At 38.8% G+C, this 23,330-nt stretch overlaps 1 protein-coding gene across 1 annotated transcript in view; it reads right to left on the bottom strand.

Annotated features, from left to right (window-relative positions):
- GAD2 (glutamate decarboxylase 2) overlaps positions 1-23,330 on the bottom strand; it is a gene marked incomplete at its 5' end in the record, with an annotated part of 538,013 nt that overhangs the window by 196,534 nt on the left and 318,149 nt on the right. The window contains 3 exons of the mRNA XM_078662797.1: positions 10,965-11,043; positions 16,436-16,500; positions 20,026-20,142. Of these exons, the coding sequence (XP_078518923.1) occupies positions 10,965-11,043; positions 16,436-16,500; positions 20,026-20,142 (261 nt within the window). The remainder of the gene's footprint in view (positions 1-10,964; positions 11,044-16,435; positions 16,501-20,025; positions 20,143-23,330) is intronic.

The following is a 23,330-nucleotide window of genomic DNA, read 5'->3' on the forward strand; positions in this document are numbered from 1 at the left end:
TAATTTCAAAAGCTACCCCAGGAAGATAACCCTTCAGCTTGTTTAAACATATTTAGAGACATGGCTACCAATCAACAGATTGTTTACCTGGATCATTTCCTACCCACTCCAGGCAAACCAAAGGAGGTATGGAAACTTTGGTTTAAAAATTTTGAAAATTATTTGGTAGCAATTGGTGCGGATGAATATTCTGCAAAGAGGAAACTGGCAATTTTATACAGTCATTTAGGCTCTGCTGGAAGGGAGATTTTTAACAATTTACCCATTTTACAACCTCCTTCCGGTAATGGAGAAGGATGGAACGAATACACTGGTGCAATTTTAAGACTGAATACGAAATTCTTAGAGGAACCAAGTTTAATGATGGAACGTTTTACGTTCATGAAAAGAAAACAGGACCAACATGAGTCTGTTGAGGAATTCATTTCTGCGTTACGAAATTTGGCGGCAGAATGTAACTTTGGTCCCTACTTGGATACAGTTTTGCGTGACCAGTTTGTCTATAAATGTTTCCATAAGAAGATTCAGGAAAGAATACTTAGTTGTCGTGACCCTACATTGTCTGAAGTCATAGATATGGCCAAGAGCGTGGAAAGATCTATAGTCTCTTCAAGGTGTATCTCCGATGGAAATCCTTCTCGTTCGGAAAATGAGATACAAGTTAATGCTTTGTTAATGAAAAACAAACCAGTCAAAACTTTTCAGAAGAAAACTACCACATATTGTTTTAGATGTGGATCTAAAACTCATCTTAGCAATAGTCCTACTTGTCCAGCTTTGGGAAAAAAGTGTACTTTTTGCAACAAATTTGGTCATTTTAATTTGGTTTGTAGAAATAAGAAATCTGTTCGTGTTAACATGCTTTCCACCTTTGATGATGATAACGTTGATATTTCTGTTCCATCTCTATCTTCTATTGATTCAAGTTTACTTGATGTTCACATTAATACTGTTGATAATTTGGATAAGAAAATATTGTCCATTGATCTGGTTGATATATCAACGGACAATATTCCGGTCAAAGACCCAACATGTGTCGTACATGTTGGTGACATTAGGTTAGATATGATGGCTGACTCTGGAGCTCCGGTAACCATCATTTCTGATGTTCTTTTTAATTCACGTTGGAGAAAAAGTACACAACTTTTACCATTAGATATTGTCCCAAAAGCTTATGCTGGTAAGAGCATTGATATGTTGGGATATTTTATTTCCATAATTTCTTGTTTAGGCAGATCTACTTCAACAAAAGTTTACGTGGCTATAGATGGTAAGAGCATTGTAGGCTGGCAAGACTTGGCTAAAATGGGCTTAAAATTGGTACCAGGTTCTAGTACACCTGTACAAATAAATGAAATTCCCATTTACGAAGTATATAATGATGAAAACAAAGAAATTCATGATTTGATTTCAGAATTTCCTGAAGTTTTCAAGGAGTCTGTTGGCCATATAAAAAATTTTGAACACTTAATCAGATTAAAACCAAACGCCATTCCCATTGTTCACAAGTTAAGAAATGTACCCTTAAATGTCAGAGATGAATTTAAAAAAGTCCTAGATAATTTGGTATCTGAGGGAATCATTGTACCCACTAATTCATCCCTGTGGGTCAGTCCTATAGTTGTGGTTAAAAAAAAAGATTCAAGTATCCGTTTGTGTGCGGATTTACGCTCTTTGAACCAGAACATATTGGTTGATTGTCATCCATTACCAAAAATACAAGAGCTACTCACAGGCATTTCTGAGTCAAAGTTATTTTCCCTTCTTCACCTCAGAAGTGCATACCACCAGATTCCCCTCACAAAATCATCATCTGAATTTACCACTTTTATAACTCCCTTTGGAGCATTTTGTTATCTACGCTTTCCCTTTGGCCTGGCATCCACTGCCAGCGTGTTCCAAAAATTAATGGATTCCATTTTAGTTGACATTAAAAACGTACAAGCTTATCAAGATGATGTGCTTGTACATTCCAAAGATAAATCCGAACATTTAAAAATCTCAAGGAAGGTTCTTTCCCGTTTTAAAGAAGTTGGCATAACTCTTAGCAAGAAGAAATGTAAATTTATGGTAGAAGAGTTGGACTATCTTGGACATAGTATTTCCATTGAAGGTATCAAACCCAAACTTTGTTTAACTAAGGCCATTTCAGACGTTCCCATTCCCAAAGATAAGGATAAACTCAAATCATTCTTAGGTTTGGCAGAATATTATTCTCGCTTTATTCAGAATTATGCACAAATTGTTCAACCTCTTCGCTTACTACTTAAAAAGGAGGCGAAGTTCATATGGTCTGATGAAGCAAATTATGCTTTTAATCTGGTGAAGAAAGTTATTATTGAAGCTCCAGCCTTGTCTTCATTCAACCCCAATTTGAAGTGCATCATTTCCGTTGATGCAAGTCAGAAAGGTTTGGGGGCTGTACTTTGTCAACAGGACGGTCACAAAGAATACACTGTGGGTTTTACTTCAAGATCCCTTAATTGTGCTGAGTCAAACTACAGCACGATTGAAAGGGAAGCTCTTGCCTGTTCTTGGGCCATAGAGAAGTTCAAGATATACATTTGGGGATCACATTTTGTGCTCCTTAGTGATCACAAACCGCTCTTGAATCTTCTCTCTGGCAATGGAACGGGTAAAGCTTCCTCTAGATTAGCAAGAATTCTTTCAAGGCTTCATGAGTATAACTTCACAATTAATCATATTTCAGGAGGAAAAAATATTAGGGCGGATGCCCTATCCAGACTTAGTTTGGTAAATATGGATGATAAACAACATGAAGTAGATGATATAGAGTGTGTAGTAGCCTCTATAGAAGAACTAGTATTATCTCCTTTTTCCATCTCTGAAAGTGAGTGGCGTAAAAGTTATTCTAATGACACTGTTTTAGTTTCTGTTAAAAATTTAATTATTTCAGGTTGGCCCAAGATTCGTTCTCTACCTGCTTCCCTGAAAGTCTTTTCACAAGTTTCAGAAGAACTTTCGATCGTCAATGATGTGATTTTTAGAGGTGACTTATGCATTCCTCCCTTTGACTTAAGGAGGAAAATCTTTGAATCATCCCACCAAGGTCACTTGGGTGTTGGCAGCACCTCGAGAAAGATAAAAGAACATTTCTGGTGGCCTGGACTTGAAAAGGATGTCAACTCATGGATTGATCAATGCTCAACTTGTTTAGTATCAGATAAGCATTGGAAAGTTCCTCAGTTGCCCTTACATACAGTACCGTTGCCAAAAGAAGCTTGGCATAAATTAGCGATTGATTTTTCTGGTCCTTTTCTGGTTTTACCGAAAAACAAACGTTATATTATTGCTGTAATTGATTATTACTCGAAGTGGTGTGAATTTGATTTTTGGAGAACCCAAACTCATGCACAGTGGTTGAATTTAAAAAGATATTTTTAAGTGAAGGTCCGCCCAAAGAACTGGTGAGTGACAATGGCTCACATTTTTGTTCATCCACCCTTGAAAAATTCTTAAAATCTCATGATATCAAACATTTGAAGGTCGCCCTTTACTCACCGTCTTCAAATGGTTTGATAGAGAGAATGAACAAATGTATTAAAGAGGGCATACAAACAGCTATTGCCTCTAATCTAGATGTAGAGGAGTTTCTCAGAAGCAAATTATGGTCTTATTTGGTCACTCCTCACTGCACCACTGTAATTTCGCCTTTTAGATTACTTAAGAAACGTGCTCCAAATGGGAACATTTGTCCATCTTGGATTAAAGAACTTAAAGTCAATGATAATTTTTGTTGGGATTGTCATGATAGAGATATAGTTAAGGAAAATGTTTCTTCTAAGCAATTGGTTCAACAGAAGAATTTTAATTCCAAATTAATTTCTTCAAAACCAGATTTTGTAATAGGAGATTGGGTTATGGTCAAACTTGACAACAAAATCACTAAAGGTTTATCAAAGTTTTCCTTTCCCACACAAGTTCTTAAGGTCTCCAAAGGTTCCCTTTTTCTAGATAAGAAAGGGTGGTGGAACAAACGAGTTATTGTTAAGCTTACATCTGAACAAGCCAAAAAGATTTGTTCCTATAAACATTCTGTTGATGTTCCTTCATGTTCTTATTTTCGCCTAGGAGCACCTTCTGATGATATTCACTTGTGTAATCCTCAGAATGCTTGCTCTTCTGATGTCAATACTAGTCAGGATGTCGATTATAACTGTGACTCACATGTTATTTCCACTTCTTCAAATGATTATATTTCTTCCAACAACTCCAATGCTACTTTACCTGTTTCCCCAAAAACTCAAAGAAATTGTTCCTTTCCCTCTCACTTTAAGGATTGTTATTTTTATTGAATCCCATCTCTTTATTTATCTCTATTTCTTTTATTTAAGGGAGGGAGAAGATGTAGAGTACTGGTTAAGTTAAGTATTTCCTTTGTTTCCTTTACATGAGTATTCTATAGCTGATGTAAGTATGTTCCTGAGCGCGCACTTATGAAGAGAATGTTTCTCTTCAAAAGTGCATCGCTCGTGATACTGTAATGTTCATGCTTGTTAACTGTTTTACTTTTCAGATAACTGTTGACCTTCCCATGAAGCGGTCGTGCTCCTGTAATATGCTGTGTTACTTAAACTACAAGAATTATTTCTACAATTCAGCCTCTTCTACCTTTCTTATTGATGTAAAGCCCCACTTTACACAGGTTGCGTGAGTGAGTGATCCCTGGGTGAGCAGGGCTGTCCTGGGCCTTGTCTGAGCTGCGCTGAGAGTCACTGTGCTCCTATGAGCCTGACGATGCGGTGGCTGGTCCTGGACATGTGCAGGGACACTGCAACAGGAAAGTCAGTGACCTTTGGTAACAAACGCACAAGTAGAGAATGCGGGGTTGTGGGGCTTCATGTGTTCTCAGGAGGCATTGCGCCCTTTCGAGACCTAGTTAATCTATATCTGAGACGCCCTGCCCTCTGATATTAATGTGTATTGTTTATTTAAAGACACTATCAGTATCTGTAAAACATTTTACCTATAAAAGAATTTGCATCTGCTTAAAACGTTTATATTACATGATTGTTTTAGTTTTGTACACCGGCAGCATTATATGTTTTAGTTTTGTAAACTGGCAGTTTTATCTGAAGCACAATGAGAGTCGTGCATAACTCAAATGCACACACTCAGTGGAAAGTGCAGAACTGGTAGGTTTTTAACATCGGCCGAGAGTACGTTGGTTATACAATGATGCGTAGGGGCGGGGGGGGGAGGAGAAGAAGGAATAGTACTTGGATCACAGCACGAGCAGCAGAAAAGTTCTAATTAAGTGGAATCAATCTGTGTTTGGTCGATGCACCTCGAAAAGGAACTGAAGTGCCAGCATAGCCTGCGGTCGCCAATAGTCACCATAGAAGGCTTACAAAGAAACCAACGAATGGCAAGCAATAGGCTGGCTGCAAGCCCCTTGTACACAAAAGTCTCACAAGTGAGTGTACATGTGCATGGTACACATGCAATGTTACAGGCTCGACCGAAAAAATGGGCGTGATACATAATTGGGGCAGTAATATGAAGACTAGATATTTTTCATCAGAAATGTAATTGATACATTACACAAAAAATCAATTTCAGGTTCAGCGAGATAAAGTGATTTTCACAGACTATTGCTGGTCCATTACTAAAGCCGGTACCAGAACTTAGGTGTCCAGTTTCAACAATGTAGCTCTAAGATACTTCCTCACCCTGGTTTATTTTTATCTAAGTACGGCATTTTGTTTTTTGCTGGCGCTCGCTTGAAATTCAGTTTAGGTAATTGAACAAAAGCTTTAACCGCCTGGATTTTTAATAAACCATTATTAATTTGCCCTTATCATTTCATTCATACTTTCTCAACTTTTTCACTTTAAAGCAACATCTGTATACCACTCAGTTTAATTGCTTGAAGATTGGTGGGCTCTCACCAGTATAAATAAAAGAAAGAGCAGTAAATTAAAGTGACTGTGACTTGTAAAATGCAGTGGCAACCTTAAACCATAGCAGCAGTCAGACCACCAGAGTTAGGAAGGATTGGATGTAATGAAGAGCCAAGTATTCAAAACCTTGTGAAGCTAACAATTAATTTAGGCATTTCTATCAATAAAGAAAAGGCCTTACCTCTGAGCCGTGCATGGGCAAACAAGGGGAATAATCAGTTGATAGTCTGATGTTATGTTATGTTAATTTAACTTATTGAGCACGTGAACACGAAGAGGTGTCTTGGCTCTGAGACAAATGTATGGCCAGGGGATCGTGATCTAGTTCTGGAACAGCCAGGTTTTAAGACTCTCTCTAAAGGAGAATAGCGAACTTGCTGACCTAATATGCATCGGAAGAGCATTCAATAATTTGGACGTACCATAACCAATGCTTCGGCCCCCCCAACTGGAGGTGCGAATCCTGGGAACCATCATGAGCCTAGCGTCAGTAGAGAGCAGCTATCTACCAGGCTGATACCAATAAAAAATAATTTTTAAGAATACGGGTCCCATGTTATTCAAGGCTTTATAAGCTAAGCATAGAGTCATAAACTTGATGCGACTTGCTACAGGAAGCCAGTGGAGTTTCCGAATTTCCTTAGCAACTGACTCGTGTTTGGCAGATTCAATAGAAGTCTTGCGGCTGCATTTTGTATCATCTGCAGCTTTTTTAGATGTTGATGCAGATTTACCCTTGATTTCTAGACCGCACACATTTTTTTTTAAGTACTCACCGCCAAATCTAGCTGGTATTTTGAAAAGCCCTACAAAGTTTGCACAAGCTTTGAAAGCAGTTTGCTTGAAGATTGGAATCTAATAAAGGGTGGAAAATTGTCTGAAAATGTGTTCTTTGGTTTTGGATAGTAAGAACTGAGCTAGCTATCACTTTCTGGTCAACTTGCTGTTAAGTCATCCAACATTTTTGGAGATGTTGTAAAAACAGTTATGCTACATTTTATTTCTAAAGCATGCATTCACAGAGAATCTTGGTAGGGGTCACTGACATAATAATTAAAATTAGGAATCAATGCTTAAAATGGCTACCTCATGCAGAAAGATTATTAGTTGAAAAAACAGGTTTTCCGGTGCCTCCTGAAGGTACGAAGTTTTGAGTCAGGGCACTGTCTGTAGGGTACTGAGTTCCATAGAAGGGTTGTGGTCATGCAAATGGCATGTTCACAACTATATGTCACTGTCTTACCTTAGGGTACTGTGAGCAAACAGTTTTGTTGGTGCACAGACATAATATCGACTCCAAAATATCGTTTGGACAGAATATCGAGTTTTAAATATCGTTTGGAGAAAATATCGACAGGACAGAATATCGACAGGACAGAATATCGACAGCCAAAATATCGTTTTTAAGGTAAGTGAAGTAATATCGACTGTAAATAATATTGAAAGTAAAAAATATCGTTTTTTATATAATATGTAATTATTTATAGTGTTTTTATGTTATAATATGTGTGAAAAGTGTCATTTTATGTTATAATTATTTTTAATTAATGTTTTTTTTAAATTATTGTGTAATTTTATTCTGTAGCGGGTTGTGGGTTTATAGGGGAATAGGGTGGGAAGTAATTTAATTATAATTAATTAAATATGTAAATTTATTAATTGGTAGTAATAATTAATTAATTGGTAATTAAATATTATATGTTAATTATTTAAAATGTAATTGGTAATTAATTTAATTTAATTTATTAATTGCTAATTATGTAAATTAAAATAATGTATTTCCTGTAGCGGGTTGTGGGTTTATAGGGGAATAGGGTGGGAAGTAATTTAATTATTATTTATTAAATATGTAAATGTATTAATTGGTAGTAATATTTAATTAATTGGTAATTAAATAATATTTGTTAATTAATTAAAATGTAATTGGTAATTAATTTAATTTAATTGATTAATTGCTAATTATGTTAAATTAAAGGGGTATTTTTAGGGTTCTGGGTCAGTTTTTAGTTTTTGGGTAAAGGGGTATTTTTAGGGTTCAGGGTCAGTTTTTAGTTTTTGGGTAAAGGGGTATTTTTAGGGTTCATGGTCAGTTTTTAGTTTTTGGGTAAAGGGGTATTTTTAGGGTTCAGGGTCAGTTTTTAGTTTTTGGGTAAAGGAGTATTTTTAGGGTTCAGGGTCAGTTTTTTGTTTTTGGGTAAAGGGGTATTTTAAGGGTTCAGGGTCAGTTTTTAGTTTTTGGGTAAAGGGGTATTTTTAGGGTTCAGGGTCAGTTTTTAGTTTTTGGGTAAAGGGGTATTTTTAGGGTTCAGGTTCAGTTTTTAGTTTTTGGGTAAAGGGGTATTTTTAGGGTTCAGGGTCAGTTTTTAGTTTTTGGGTAAAGGGGTATTTTTAGGGTTCAGGGTCAGTTTTTAGTTTTTGGGTAAAGGGGTATTTTTAGGGTTCAGGGTCAGTTTTGGGTTTTTGGGTAAAGGGGTATTTTTAGGGTTCAGGGTCAGTTTTTAGTTTTTTGGTAAAGGGGTATTTTTAGGGTTCAGGATCAGTTTTTAGTTTTTGGGTAAAGGGGTATTTTTAGGGTTCAGGGTCAGTTTTTAGTTTTTGGGTAAAGGGGTATTTTTAGGGTTCAGGGTCAGTTTTGGGTTTTTGGGTAAAGGGTTTTTTTAGGGTTCAGGGTCAGTTTTGGGGTACAGGGGTACAGGGGTACAGTGTAAAAATAAAGTAAAATTAAATTTACATTAATTTAATTTAATGAAATGAAATTAAATTAAATTATATTTAAATAATTTTAAATAATTTAAATTTAAAAAAATTATTATATACTTACCAATACTTACGTTGTAATGGTAGTGCGTTGTAAAATTTGCGTTGTAACGTCATATATCCACTGTTGCACTCTTTGCAGTGGGAATAGTAATTTTTACTCTTTTGTATTTGTACGTTAATAATATTGGCTATTATTTAATTAAATTTTGTTACTATATATATATATGTTTTAAGAAATATGATTAAAAAAATATTATTATTTTTACTTTCATTAGTTATTTAATTATTAAAAGTTATTTTAAGTATTGTTAATTATATTTTAGTAATTAATTTTTTATATTAATGTAATTAAACATTGTTTTTATTAAAGTCGATATTTTTTACAACTATATTTTTGTTAACGATTTTTTGTACTCGATATTTTTGTACTTACCTGTTTGTACATACAAACTCGATATTTTGGTTGTAGATATTTTCTCGTCGATATTTTGGGTAGTCGATATTTTGGTAGTCGATATTATTTCAGTGATCCAGTTTTGTTAGTAGCTAGTAAATTTGGAGGCCCACAGGTCTGTGGTGTTTTTTTTATATAAGACCCTATGGGTAATAGTCAAAGCCTTAAAATATACTCTGCTTCGTATGGGGAGCCACTGAAAGGACTTGATTACATGAGAGGTGTGGGGATGCCTGACTGCCCCAGCGATCAGTCAGAGATGTTCTGCAGTAGCTGTAAGTGACTTAAGAATTTGTCAAATAAGGCAACATATCTGCAACTGGTGTAGTCAAGTTTAGATAACATGAAGGTATTATTCACCACTGTAATGTGTAAAAGGGAGTCAATGAAATGAAGAATCTTTCAACAGATTCGGTGTCATATAAAACAGCCATTTTGTCCACCTGACAGTATACGGGTAACATTTTACAGGGCTAGTAGTGAACTCATTACTTCAGGCCAGAAGTGGCTGTTGCTTTGCTTAGTATGAGAGGTTGTTAGCAGAATCTCAAACATTGTGGGATTCAATTTAAAACAAGCATTACCAAAGCCAATGGATCTGGCGTTGACTAAAATCCGTTGGCTCTGTCAATGCTTGCATTGACATAGGTTTGTATAACTTTAATGTTGGAGGATCTACAACCTTGATCAACAGAAAAACGCATTGGCTAAAAGCCAAAATATGTATTTGATTTCAAAAAGCACACATGGCGATGATTCTTCCTGGCACTAAAGACACTATGTTGCGTGTGAGTGCGCTCCTTGTGAAAGAGCAGAATTCTGCCCCTCACGGTGAAGTTAGCAGGTGGCTGAAATGTGTTGACCCATTGCCCTATTACATATACTATAGTAGGTGGAAGAAAAACGTGAATGGCACCATAACAAACCAAAGTGATTATGTATGTGTATAATTTTTGTAAAAACAAAAGGTCTTGACTAGGGCCACAAAAAATACTCTTTTAGAATTGTTGATCGATCCAACCACATTTCTTTTATTACACAATTGCATTTCATTTTACAGGACATTACCAATTTAGAAGCACAGACTTCTAGCCCAAACATTCTATTCACACACATGATATCAGGAGACCAGAGTACATTAATTTTGATAAAAATTCAAAAACACTATGGAATGTACATGACATAAGACCAGATTCATGTATAGCTTTTTCTGCACTTCATCAATCCTGGGCAGATGAAAGCTTAAGTCACTTTCACTTAAATTTAATGGTGCAACTCTCTGACTCAGACAGATGCCACAGCTGGTGCATCACCTTGCTGGTCGATTTTACGGTGTACCGGCAACATTGAATAATAAAGTGATAAATGATGTGACATATAATTCATCATGTGAGAGAATGTTACCATATGGGCTTTCTTGATTAATATATCTGCATGTTTGTGACTGGGTTATGATTTTTTGGCTCGCAGGAATTGAAATCTTTGACATTATAAATGTAGACGTTACAAATTACAAAGTAATATATACATCAATAGTCTATAGTTTATCTGCTGTTAGATATAGCGTGTATTTAATAATCTGTAGTTCGAATGTTCCCTTTGGTAAATGTAACATGCATTCGTCAGCCATCCAGGACTCGGACACGAGAACCACCAGAAAACTATTGTATCATTATTGAACCATTATTAGATTTTGTGACAAAAAAAACTCGGTGGTTTAAGCCCTCTGGAATAAAGGTACTTGTTTTCTTCACCTGTGTTAAGAAATATGGCGAATTTACAATCAGAGGTTATTAAAAAATGGAGGACTACCATAATATACTTACCTCTTCTCTCACTAACAGGGCGGAGCACTGCAGTGGCACACCCATCATTTTATGTGGGTTCCATGTCACAGAATTGGCCCTAAAAACAAAGAGAAATGAATGGGTTAACGTTTTTCTGAAACATTAATTCGTTTTTTTTTATTAGGAAAACAGTTTCGTTCCTTTCAGTAGTCTTTACTCAGTCGTAATATCGACCATAAAACAGATTTAAAAATGCATTAAAACAATCAGTGTACTTTAAAAATGAAGACTTTGAGCCAGTCTCTCGGAGTTAAAAGACTTCTATCATGCATAAAAGCAGAATTTGACGTGTCATGAGATATGCCTTTTTTCAAAGATTGATAATAGCATTTCATGATTTTAGCAGATTTGACATATCCTAATACATGTCTTTACTTAGGTTACTAGCAACAGGATATTATTGAAGAGGGTAAGCAGATTGTAGCAGGGACTGGTAGCAGGGAGAGGTGTGGCGCCGCGGCCAGGGCGACTGACGCTGGAATCTGGGGGATCAGGGTTCGATCCCCGGCTCCGGCGGCAGGTTAGCCCAGCACCATGTGACTCTGGGCAATAGCTTGCTTAATCTGCCTGACGGCCCCCAGCGCCTAGAGACCCTAACGGGTGATTGCGCGCTATACAAATGTGGATTAATATTATTATTATTATGGATGTTTTTTAAAGAATCACCCCTTCTTAATAAAAACAACGTGCTCAAGCTTCTAAGATATAACATAAGAAAAGGCACCTATCATAACATGTAAATACCTGTACCTAAACATTCAGCAAGATTATAAGGATGTTTTCTCGCCTCCAAAATGGATGTGAGGATGCATTATGTGTTAAGAAATAGCGCTAAATGCAACAAAACGAATAGCAGTGTGAGCAGCCACTCGCGCTCACTAAATGTACTCTTGGGGTATGATTTTTCTCCAACGTACTCACGGCATTTAGCACTAGTTTCTATACAAAAACACACTCTTGTGTCCAAATGATGACAAGGATGCATTTTGCACTAAGTACATTGCGCTAAATACAGCAGAGCACAAACTGAAGAGCAAGCAACCACTCGCTAAATGTGCTCTTGCAGTAGGATATTTCCTCCCAAATGACTCTTAATTACACAAGCTGGAGTAATCACATTATTGTTGGTAATACCATATCATAGAGTATTGCTGAAATACCAAAATGACTCCCAATACTCTGGTATCATTAAAATTACTCCCAGGCCTAGACTACATCCTCTTTGGCCTATACAGGTATATACCGCTCACACCGTTTCTCACAAGGCACTTTTTGGAGAATAAACCCCGAAAAGTTATAATAATGTGCACATATTCTACTATGAATTTTTCTACTTAAAGTAGCCCCCATCACTTTCCATACTCATCACACTCCTGGGCTCTAATTAGGTAATTTGGGCAGCTTTTAATTTCCAATGTAGGTATAGACCAGATCAGTGCAATATATTCTAAAAGCATGGGAATTTACAGAATTCACGCGTATTTTCCCGAAAAAGGCCGTCCTACAATGAGTGAGTCGGCACTTCAATGACTGAATACCCTTATATTATCACTTTATGCACAACTACTTTAAATAATGACTGTAGTTCCAATTTGAGAAGAAAAGCAGATGCAAGAGTACAACATCGCTTTCCGTCCCACCAAGGCTCTTAAAATGATCCCCGCAACTGAACTAAGATCGTTGGAGAATCCTACTCCGAGGCCTCGGTGCAATACGTTAAAATCCATACACAATGGGCCTGATTCACAAAGGGCCTCTGCACCTGTGGCGGTAGCCCCACAGTTGTAGGGGGAGTCTCCGCACTCAGGATGGAATCTCCGCAATGAGAATGCTGTGGTGCCCCGAGTCCGGAGGCTACCTCTGGACTGCGGGGCCTCAGCCACGAGAGTGGAGCCCCTCTGTGAATCAGTACCATAGTATGGAGCGCACCACGTGCAAGTTGAAGATCCAATTAAGGCAGTTAAAAAATGCACCAGTTTAAACTTTTGTTGATCTCAACAATAATGTAATTAGTGTAACAACCAGAGTTGTTAACTTTGATGAAGAATGATGTAAAATAATTGGCTCAATAGCAACAGGCTGGGATCTTATCCCACATTGATAGTTTTGCCCAGAGAATATCCTGTTCCATCTGGTCTGTCTTATAATCAGTGCAGCTCCTTGACTAAAGTGGAGGAGTGTCGCCCAACTTCTTTTCTTCAGTGAAAGGAAAAATAAAATTATAATTACTGAAAGTTATTATCATTTTATTTTTTCCTGTTGCAGGCATGATAGCTTTGCCATGCAGGGTGGGTCTGCTCTGCTGACAGAGCAGGGGAGGAGAGGAATGGTTTGCACTCCTTAAAGTGCATATGAATGTTTGGCCGGCCCTCTGGGGCCAGCTAAACATTCATGCACACTTAGCATGTTCTCCACCCACAGCCTGGGTGGAAAACATGCCCAGGCTCCCTGCCCTGTTCTGAGCACCGTGGTTTAGCGCTCAGACCAATCACAGCGCTGCAATACAGCATTGTGATTAGTTCCGGGGAGTCTCAGCCTGGGTGCCCATGCTTTGTTCCAGCCATCAGAGGAGAGACGAGATGAGGATTACTCAGCGAGGGAGGACGCGACGAGGGGGTAAGTTGAATTTTATTTTATATTTACCCCTGTCCCAATTCCCCCCGCCTCTCCGCCTCGCCCCACCACCACCGATCCGGGTGGTCCGCACTGCTTATAATCAATAACAGCAAAGTAAAGGATTTCCGCTGAAACTCAAAGTTTTGCAAGCAAAACAGGACAGAACCTAGCAATTAGACGAGAATGCTATCCCCTTTCTGTGTCCTTCTTGGGTTAAAGAAATTTGATGGTATTTCCAAGTGATGGCATAAGCTTCGTAATCACCTCTAACCTATTTTTTTGAACTGACACTCCTTTCACCTATTTTGTGATTAGCACCGAAAACTAGTGCTCCAAGAATCAGAAATGATTACATTTAGTGCAGCACATAGGAAAAAAAGAAAACAAAATTGGGACCCATAGAGATGGAGTATTTTCAGGCGTGCATTTGACAAGCCATGCGCGCTGGATATATTTCATGGATGTATTTTAAAAATAGCGTCACCTATTTCAACATTCTCACTGGTAATTTTAAAAAAATGAAAGGGAGTGTCAGCTCTGTGTGGCAGAAGGCATAAACACATTGTTCCCACAGTTGCAAATGTATGCGATTTGAGGGGCCTTTAAGATGGGTTCCTCTTCTAGTTACTAAAAAGCTCTAAAAATTCTTCTCAATGTATGAACAGTACCAACCATTAGGCGCTAGTTGTCCTGCTACTATTTTTCGTTCATCATCCTTACGTAGTTCTTCAAGAAGTGTTGCTAAAATGTAATATCTGTCTGCTTCCAAGTAGTACTGACCTGATGGTATAACATATGCCATGTAATAAGAGTCACTTTGAGATGAACTTTGGGCATCCTTTGAGAGACTTAAAACCCCATGACGAGTGGACAGGCCAAACCCTAAAGTTGCTGAGAGGAGGTCTAGGTACCTGTTGGCCACTGTGTTATAGGAAGAACCGACATGCTGGGAGAAGGATTACATAGTTTCAGTAGCGGCCCCTGGAGGGAGTGCTGTGGGGAGGTGAGGCGGGGCGGGGGAGGATCAGGGTGGGGGGTAGTAAACTATGGCATAAGGCCAAACAGAGGTAAGTAAACAAATAAATAAATAAAACAAATTTCATTGCGTGCGCTGCGTTGCCAAATGCGATGCAGCACACGCACGGAATTCGTTTTATTTATTTATTTGTTTACTTACCTTCATTCTGCTGTATGCCGTAGTTTACTATGCCCACCCTGCTCCTCCCCCAACCCGCCGCCCCGCAGCACTCCCTCCAGGAGCCGCTATTGCATAGTTGCACCCGATGGCCGAGGTCAGAGGTTGTCTGACAGTCTGAATATATTAAATCTTGGTAAATAATGAGGCCTGAATCACTACTTTAGCACACAATACTGATTACGTGATGCTATAACACAGCCAAAAAGCTTTTAGCTTGACCCTTCAAACATGACGAGTGTCTCAGATTGGTCCAACTGGTTAGGGATAAGAATGGTCGACATGAGTGTGGCTATCACATGACCCTTTAAAGCTTACTATGTTTCTCTATACCAGTCAATGGCTGGAAAAGATTTGTATATGTGCATCCTGAGAGTGTGTCCAGTCGCCAGAACACTTAATTTAGAGGGGGAAGTGGAGGAGGTACAGACTGCAATAGATTCATTTAAAAGGGGAAGGCCCTGGATCCAAACTCTTTTACAGTGTAAATCTAAAAATGTTTCTCAAGCAGGTTAGCTAGCCGTAGAGGGACAGTAGAAGGTCATCTACCAACAGATGTCTCTATGGCCACAATAATGCACAATAATTCTATTCCAAAAAGCCAGGAGCCATGCATAGGAATGTACCTCTTCTTGGCCTATCTATGCCGAGGTCCCTTTTAAACATTGAAACAAAAGTGTTAGATAAGGTCTTAGCTCATCATGGGGCGAGTGTTACACTCCTCCAAGTGGATCAATCTAGATTGGAGGCTATCAGATACACAAGATGCATCCTGCATTGCTTTCATTATTGATTAAACTATGCCTGTAGGTCCAAATTTACTGTCCTTTGACACAAGGCAACAATACACAAATGTTGCTGTGCTGCCTTGCATTAAAAGAAAGGGAAAAAAATAGCCATATCTAATAAGATATGGTGAACATTTCCTCTCACGGGTGCTGGGGTACGTTTGGCATTTCTTCATAGTGCAAGGGGGTGTGCGTTTTGTGATACATAGTTTTTGTTTTACTGGAATGAGTCTCTTCTTGTACAAAATCTATGCTTTAAGACTTTTAACACTTTGTGTGTTGTACGATGCAGTGCACATGCAAAGTTGGAAAAACGAGGAGAGATGAAAACATTTCTCCCCCTAACACCTACCTCGTGTTGTGTAAAATTTTGGCCCAAATTCCTGTCTACCAATGTTTGCAGATAGGGATTTGCGTCAACCTCATGAGTGGTTGCATAGGAACATTCACGCACCACCCATGGATTGCCCCTTGACACAAAGTCACACAAAGCAGTGCATAGCACTACTTTCCAATACTTTAGAATACCATCTAACGCAAATCCTGATTTTGCATTGAATAGTATATCCCACTCTAACACCTTTGCACTGGTTTTGTGTCACAAAAGTGACAGAAACCTGACACAAAGAATTAGTAAATCTGGGCTGTGCTGCCAGGGAACAGGCAGACTTCTCTCACTCAACAGCGAGAAGGTATTGGAGTTCATCACTTTTGCGATTATTATTTAAGTTTGTTTCCACCAACTGATATAAGAATATAAATTAAGAATAACTGAATTATTCTAATTGGTGATTGTCATAAACACATATAATCTCTACAGGGTGTTTTGGAAAATGCCTTTAAAATCATACCTGTCAGCACCATTTAACTTCCATCTGTGCTTCCTGGACATCAGTAGACCTCCACCCCATGCTGCCTAAAAAAAAAAAAAAAAAATGTAATCACTATTCTCTGAAGAGATGCTTTCACGAGAATACACTTGTATGACCCAGCTGTTATCCACTTACCAAGATAAAAACAACCTAAATACAAATCTGGGCACTTAAAAGGAGGTGCTTAGCTTCAAACATTACTTTAGGTTAAACACAATTTGTTAAAGAAGTACACATTGTTGGCTAGTAGGCATTATTTACCAAAATTGATAGAGATCCTATCCTGAACTGACAGAAAGTACTTTTCATTCACTCATACTGCTGAACAAATACAAAGATGTTTGAGAATAAAGCGCAGAAGGTGCATTTCTGCATAATCCAGTAAAACACATATCAACTTTAATCATGTACTTAAGGCAGGAATACAAAAGCACAACATGCCACAATATATTATTCTCATATTTTCAGAGCGGAGTATGAATGGTATGTATCTACATATATTCCACATATATTTTATATAGGTAGTACAAAAATAATTGCATAACATGAACTCTTTTGAGAACAGATTTGTAGAAGTGTGCTAGTCTGCCAACATTTTCAACAAAGCGCGTTTTTTTAGCAAAGCCATAAGTATATCTAATGAGAATTATTGTAATACATATAAATTATATATTATCAGGGTTAATTACCTACACCTGTTAATCTAAGCAGCATATGCTTTATTATTTATCTGCAATGGAAAGGAAAATCAAACCATTTGAAAGTCATGACTTTGATCTCAGCAGTTTTCAAAAGGTAGAATTCAGAAGATTTCAGAGAGGCGCAGATCGGAAAAGCTAGACACTTCTATTATTTTTCTTACAGAGGTTGAAGGCCGCAAAGGAATATTTTTAATGTTGCATCTACAAGAGATAATCACTCCCCACGCACAAGGGTCAGACTTCCATAGACAGCTGTATGCCATCAGAAGCTGTGACACCCAAGGTTGGAGAGCTTTCAGGAAAACACATTTCTCAAACAAAAGGTCACCTGTCCCGGGAGCTACTCGAAGGTTTCCCCACAAAGCAGAAAACACAATATTGGCCCACCTTATGTGGCAACCTACAATGACTGCACCTTCAGGTGTCTCAACGCCAGCGAGCTTGGCAAAGGTGGTATACTACTCCTGTGACCATTATTTCACTCCATGTCCCCTTAGAAGTTATTTTGGTTAATGAACCAGCTATAGTCCTCTCCAATGCACCATGTACAGCCTGTGATATAGCACACGTACTAGTAGTCACCAGTGTGTAATTTGAGCTGGTGGGGGGTTCCAGCACCTATTTCTGGGGAACAGCACTTCCGTTTCCGCAGCAGATATTTACAGGGCAAAGAGAGGGTAAAACTCACAGACAGGAGAGCCAGAGGAAATCAAAAGACGGCAAAATGGTCACAAATGGAGAAAGTAGGAACCTGCAAGAGTGAGATAAAGACAGGAAGGGTCTGGTTATGGATTAAAGAGGTGTGAGCTGGATTTAAGACTACCAGCCTTAATAGTTGGGGTACATGTTTAATTGCACAACTGTTAAGTTTTGATCAGTGCATCGGGCACAGGCACTCCTTCTTTTACTAATTGTGTGTGTGGGATAACAAAGTAGATGAGGATCCTCAGTTTTGAGTAAATATGTAATCAAATCTCATTCCTGGGGCAAGATATGCTGAAGAATGTACCCATAATACATGCTCTGTTGTGGGTGAACCAATCATGTTGGCAACTAAAATAAAATGTGATGGCAACTAACAAAGAATTTGACTACAAAATAACTATTCACCAATACCACTGTAAATATCTTTATAAGTAGAGTCCCATTACATGCCACAAAGTATATCCTTGATACAAACAACAGAATTCCCGTCGGTAACCAATTACATACAAGACCAACATGAATTAATGGGCAAATGAAGAACTGATCAACAGTTCTTCATTTGACCATAAATTCATTTTGGTCTTGTATGTAATTGATTACCACCAGGATTGTTGTTGTTTAAAATAACTGCTACCCAGAGTCTTGAGGTTTACTGGGTCACCCCATTAGAAATTAATGGGTGAAGTATACCTTAGCATGGCTATTCTCTTTCAGTGCCACTAGAAACGTCATCATTTCTTTGAGTTGTTCCCTCATATGATATTTGAGTGTGGAAAAATAAGACTCTTCTATGAGAACATTTAGGAAACCAAATGACCTATCCTATATTTGAGTGAACCTGATATCCTTCAATTAACAGCCCCTATGTTTGAGGGGCCATATCTAGCACACAGAAAAGAACTGTTTTGTGAACCCTTCAGTGTCATTATACTTGATAAGCACATCCCCCTGAAAGTAATCCTTGCATCCCAGATGAAATAGTGCATGATGCTGGCAAAAGCAGTGGAATCTGAATCACTGCCCAGCTCTCTCATACTCTCAGTTCGCTCTTGATTCCATTATTTTATTTACAAAATTCATTTCCACCCTCCCTTCCCAAACCCACTGCTACTTCTTGCAGCTGCTCTTGCATGATGATGGCTCTCAGTTTTGTGTGAAGTCGGCCTACTGCAACTCTCACTGGCTAACTGTAGTTCACTGTCCCTGTCTTGATCTGTAGTCATTGCTGTATCAAAATGTTTGTATTTTATGAGACGTAAGATAAATAGCTAGTCTCTATAGATGGAACACAGGGAATGGGTACACAGGTACTGTATATAGAACTTATGGCCTGATTGAGAATTCAACAGATAGCATATGATCCGCTATGGTCGTGGAGGTCATGAATTCTACCATCCTGGCAGATCAGCGCCAACAATATTTAGAGACCGCAGCCAGCCTGGAGGAGATCGCTGTGTCTTCATAGGAGAAGTTGCCATGTGACTCCCTGAAGGCTCAGTAACTTTGCTGAGATACCTCCATGCTTAATATGGCCACCAAGCAAAGTTTTTGTTGACCAAAACAAACTCTCAAAGCAGGAGTTTGTTTATTAAAAACAAAAATAAGAATGGCTCTGACACACTGGGAGTTTTCACCCGGCTTGGCGGCAGCATTTTTGTTTTTTTTGGACTGCCAAGCTTTCCCTGGCGGTCCTAAACTGAAACAAATTATGTCAGAATGTCCTTCCTCAGTAGGAAAGATAGTCTGATGTTCAATGAAAGGTGGCTTGATATTTGATGGGCCGCCAGTTGAAGCTTTCCACCACTGAGGGCCTGCACAACTCTAGATATACCTTGCGGTCCAAGAGCTTGACAGACATAGTACTCCACCATGTTGTTGGTGGAGTACCCTGTCTGGCAAACTCTAAATAAGGTCCAAAGCTTGCAATTGGAGAGAAATATAAATCCTACTACAAACCTATTCATATTATTTTTTATGCAAGAAAATCAATCTTTGTCACATATATTGGTGATTTGCTCCGAGTTAAAAAATCTGACTCATTTTTTAATGTTATAAGACTTGCAACTTGGTTGCCTCCAATATATGTAATGGCTTGATTGTAATGCTTTAGTTACCTATACATTATTTGCAACTATTTCAACAAATAATGTCCAGTTTACTTACATCCACGTGCATCCAGATCTTGTATTTTTTGCAAATATCAGCTATTGCTATAAGTGGATCAAATGCTCCATACACTGTTGTCCCAGCTGTGGCACTTACAAAGAAAGGCACAAATCCCTGCAAGAAAAATAATACAAAACACTTGTAATGAATGTGATTAATTTTCTTGTTATGATTTCAATGGCAATACACTGTTATGGCAAGGTTCCTATCGCAAGTGCTGTAGTTCCCTACTTGGGTCCCACAAGAGCCTGTGGTAGTATAGCAAGTTTACTCAAGTGGTACACTGGACTCTCCAGCTGAAGCAATAGTGAGCATTCAATAGCTATGTTGGTCGATTGGTGCACTTGATGCTCCAATGAAAGCAAGAGGAAGGATGTAAGCATTATTCCAGAAGGCGATAGATGGTTTAAAATGTAAATGCTGTATAGCACAATTAATTACACACAAAAAAGAACAGAGAACAAGAGGTCAAAAAGTAGGGAATAAAATATGACCACAATCTCATTTATAATGTTTGCACAGTATGACACTACAATTCAATTGGCCTAGAGCCCTATGTCAAGGGTTGTCTTATTAGAAAATGATACTGTGCCCAACTACCTTCAGAAATTGTCAGTTCTCAAGATTTTACCACTGGTTTAGTTTTGAAAGTTTTAATCACTGGGTTATAGGTGCCAGACATTGTGTGCAAACTATCAAGCTTGCATTTGTTTGTTGATCTATTTTCTTAGTGGCCTGGGTAAAAGAGTGGACATTTTAGGGGGGCTGAGCCTATTTAGCTGATTGTTCACAAACATATACAAATAAAGGTATTCAAAAACCCAACATCCTAAATGAATGAACAGGGTTTAGTTAATGCCGAATGTGTTTCTTCAGGGTTGCCCACTGCTTCATCCCTAAGTGGAGAGTCTTTTTTTTACAATTAACAGGACTACCATGAATCTAATACAAAGGGGTCTGCGGCACAGGACATGCTTAAAGGAGAAATATTTACTGACTCAACTGGTTCCCCATAACCCATCAAAGTGAAGCTGCTGCTGTTGTAGAATAGAGACTAGCACCTTGTAATTCATTCCCAGAAGATGGCAACATTTTAAAAAACAGTTACAATTAGGGTTTTTAGATCTTGTGAGTATCCACAGTATAGAGGACACCTACGTAACCCAACCAATCAACAGATGGAATTGGGATTCAGTCAAAGGATCCAATCACAAATTTGAACTGCAGAGCTGAGGCGTGATTTGGCTGTGCAAGACAGCGGTTGCACTCTAGGTGCGATCCAAGCTATTCCGACCATCTGCATTGATCTAACCCGTCGTGCATGGCAATCCTGCTTATGATCCCTGCAGTGACTTGTTCAACACAGTGGTCTGCCTGCCTGATTTTTGCTTTGGCTGGGGTCCCAACAGTGCGGCTGAGACTCAGACCTAGTGAGGCCCTGTTGCGGTTTCCTCTGTTCCTCTCTCCCCCCTAAGCTGGGGTCAACGGCAGGGAGGAGCCCCATGGGCTGGTGCCATGCAGCTGGAGGTGTGTCTGTGGCAGTGCAGGGCAGGTGTGTCTTCGCTATACCAGGGGGGAGAGGTATCTTATTGGGCTGGCCACGGAAGGTGCAAAAAGAGACATCACTCATGGGTCAAAATAGACCACTGCCGGTGTATGTGGCATGGGGTGTCCCTGCAAATCTGACTGCATATGGGGGTTGTGGCTGGATAATTTTGGACTGAAAATGACTGTATTGTGGGCTTTGTTAGGTGCCTGTTGTATGACTGATGATGTCAGATTTAGACTCAAGATGAAAAGGGTCGCCATTCTTGTCAGCTGAAAAACATCGGATACAGGTTCCTACATTATCTAGGATGCACTAAAACATGGGTCAGGGATGATGCACTCCCACTCCTGGAAATGAATTGGATGTTTTTCTGTCCTTTGGATTCAAAGATGCTATGCTAGTCCTGGTCAACTGAGCCCTGATGCATTTGTGGCTCCTTGATGGCTTACTTGCTCTATACTGCCATCTATCGGGCTACAGTTCATTCTACAGTTCATTAAGTCAGAGTTCTCAATATTCCTGGCCATGGATCTGCTCCTCACCACACAGTTTTTTCATCTTCTCTAAATGACACCTAGATTTCTTCCAAATCCTAGGCCCGACCTTAAGGGGACAGCAACAAACCAACTCATTTCCCCAGGAAAATATTTCTTTATTTCTTTAGGCTGATGCTCATTAAGACTCTAGATTAAATACACATAACTGCAGGGTGGGGACACGTTTTCTTGTCTTCAGGTCCCTGCAAAAAGCCAAGGGCAATAAAAGATTGTGTTTCCTTTAACATGTAACCTCTACCTAGCCAGTCTGGGAAACATGAATTTTACCCAGTTTTCTGAAGAAGGATAGTAGAGGTTGGTATAAACTAATCAGGTTATGTGGATTCGATTGATTGAAAACAGACTCTTTCAGCTAAGGTCTCTTGGTTGCTCAACACAACAAACAAGGGGAAAGAGGAGCTCAGGTAGTTTCCGAGAAGGGGCGAGTCTGACAAGGAAAGGAATTACATTAGTTCAGCCCACCAATCAGCTACAGGGAATCTACAGCAACACTCCAGTTGGTATGTCCACAGTTACAGATGATGAAATCCTGAAAAGAAACCACCATTTTGTGCAACTTTATATCTCAAAGGATGACATTCATTCACCACACGGTTTCCATCCACATGATCACAGTGGTGGATATACAAAGGAATTTATGGATTGAATATATTTTCCATGGGAGAGCTGGTAGGTTCTAAGGATAAGGGCCAAGAAACCTGTCCCGATCCAGAATCTGACCTAGCATGGCACGAGCGGGCTGTAGCAATTTTAAACCGCACCAAAAGTGTTGAAGACCTCCACCAAATTCAAATAATTTTGAGTCTACCGAAGAAAAAGCACAAGGCATGTGAGCAACAACCAAACAGAAGCAGCGTGGCACACCTTCCCCAGCCATTGAACAAGTTCTGTCTAAACATACACCTGTTAAACTTAAAATAGCAAACTATGAACACATCTACCTTACCAAGAATGTGCCTAGCATTTTGTTCACTGCAATCAGTGTCAGGCATCCTTGTAAATCTCTGGGACAAGGGAAGTTATAGTCATTGGTATACACCACAGACTATGTTTTAATGAATGTGTTCTCTGCCAGTGATGGAAATGCCACTGTTAGATTTAGTTCTTTTTGTAGTCAGTTTATCAGTATTTTATTTTTCATTCATATGGTGCACACTACAACGGTAATTGTGTTTAAGTGCCTCACCTTACTTAAA

The sequence above is a fragment of the Lissotriton helveticus genome, chromosome 10 (assembly GCF_964261635.1).
Source record: "Lissotriton helveticus chromosome 10, aLisHel1.1, whole genome shotgun sequence".
NCBI lineage: Eukaryota > Metazoa > Chordata > Amphibia > Caudata > Salamandridae > Lissotriton > Lissotriton helveticus.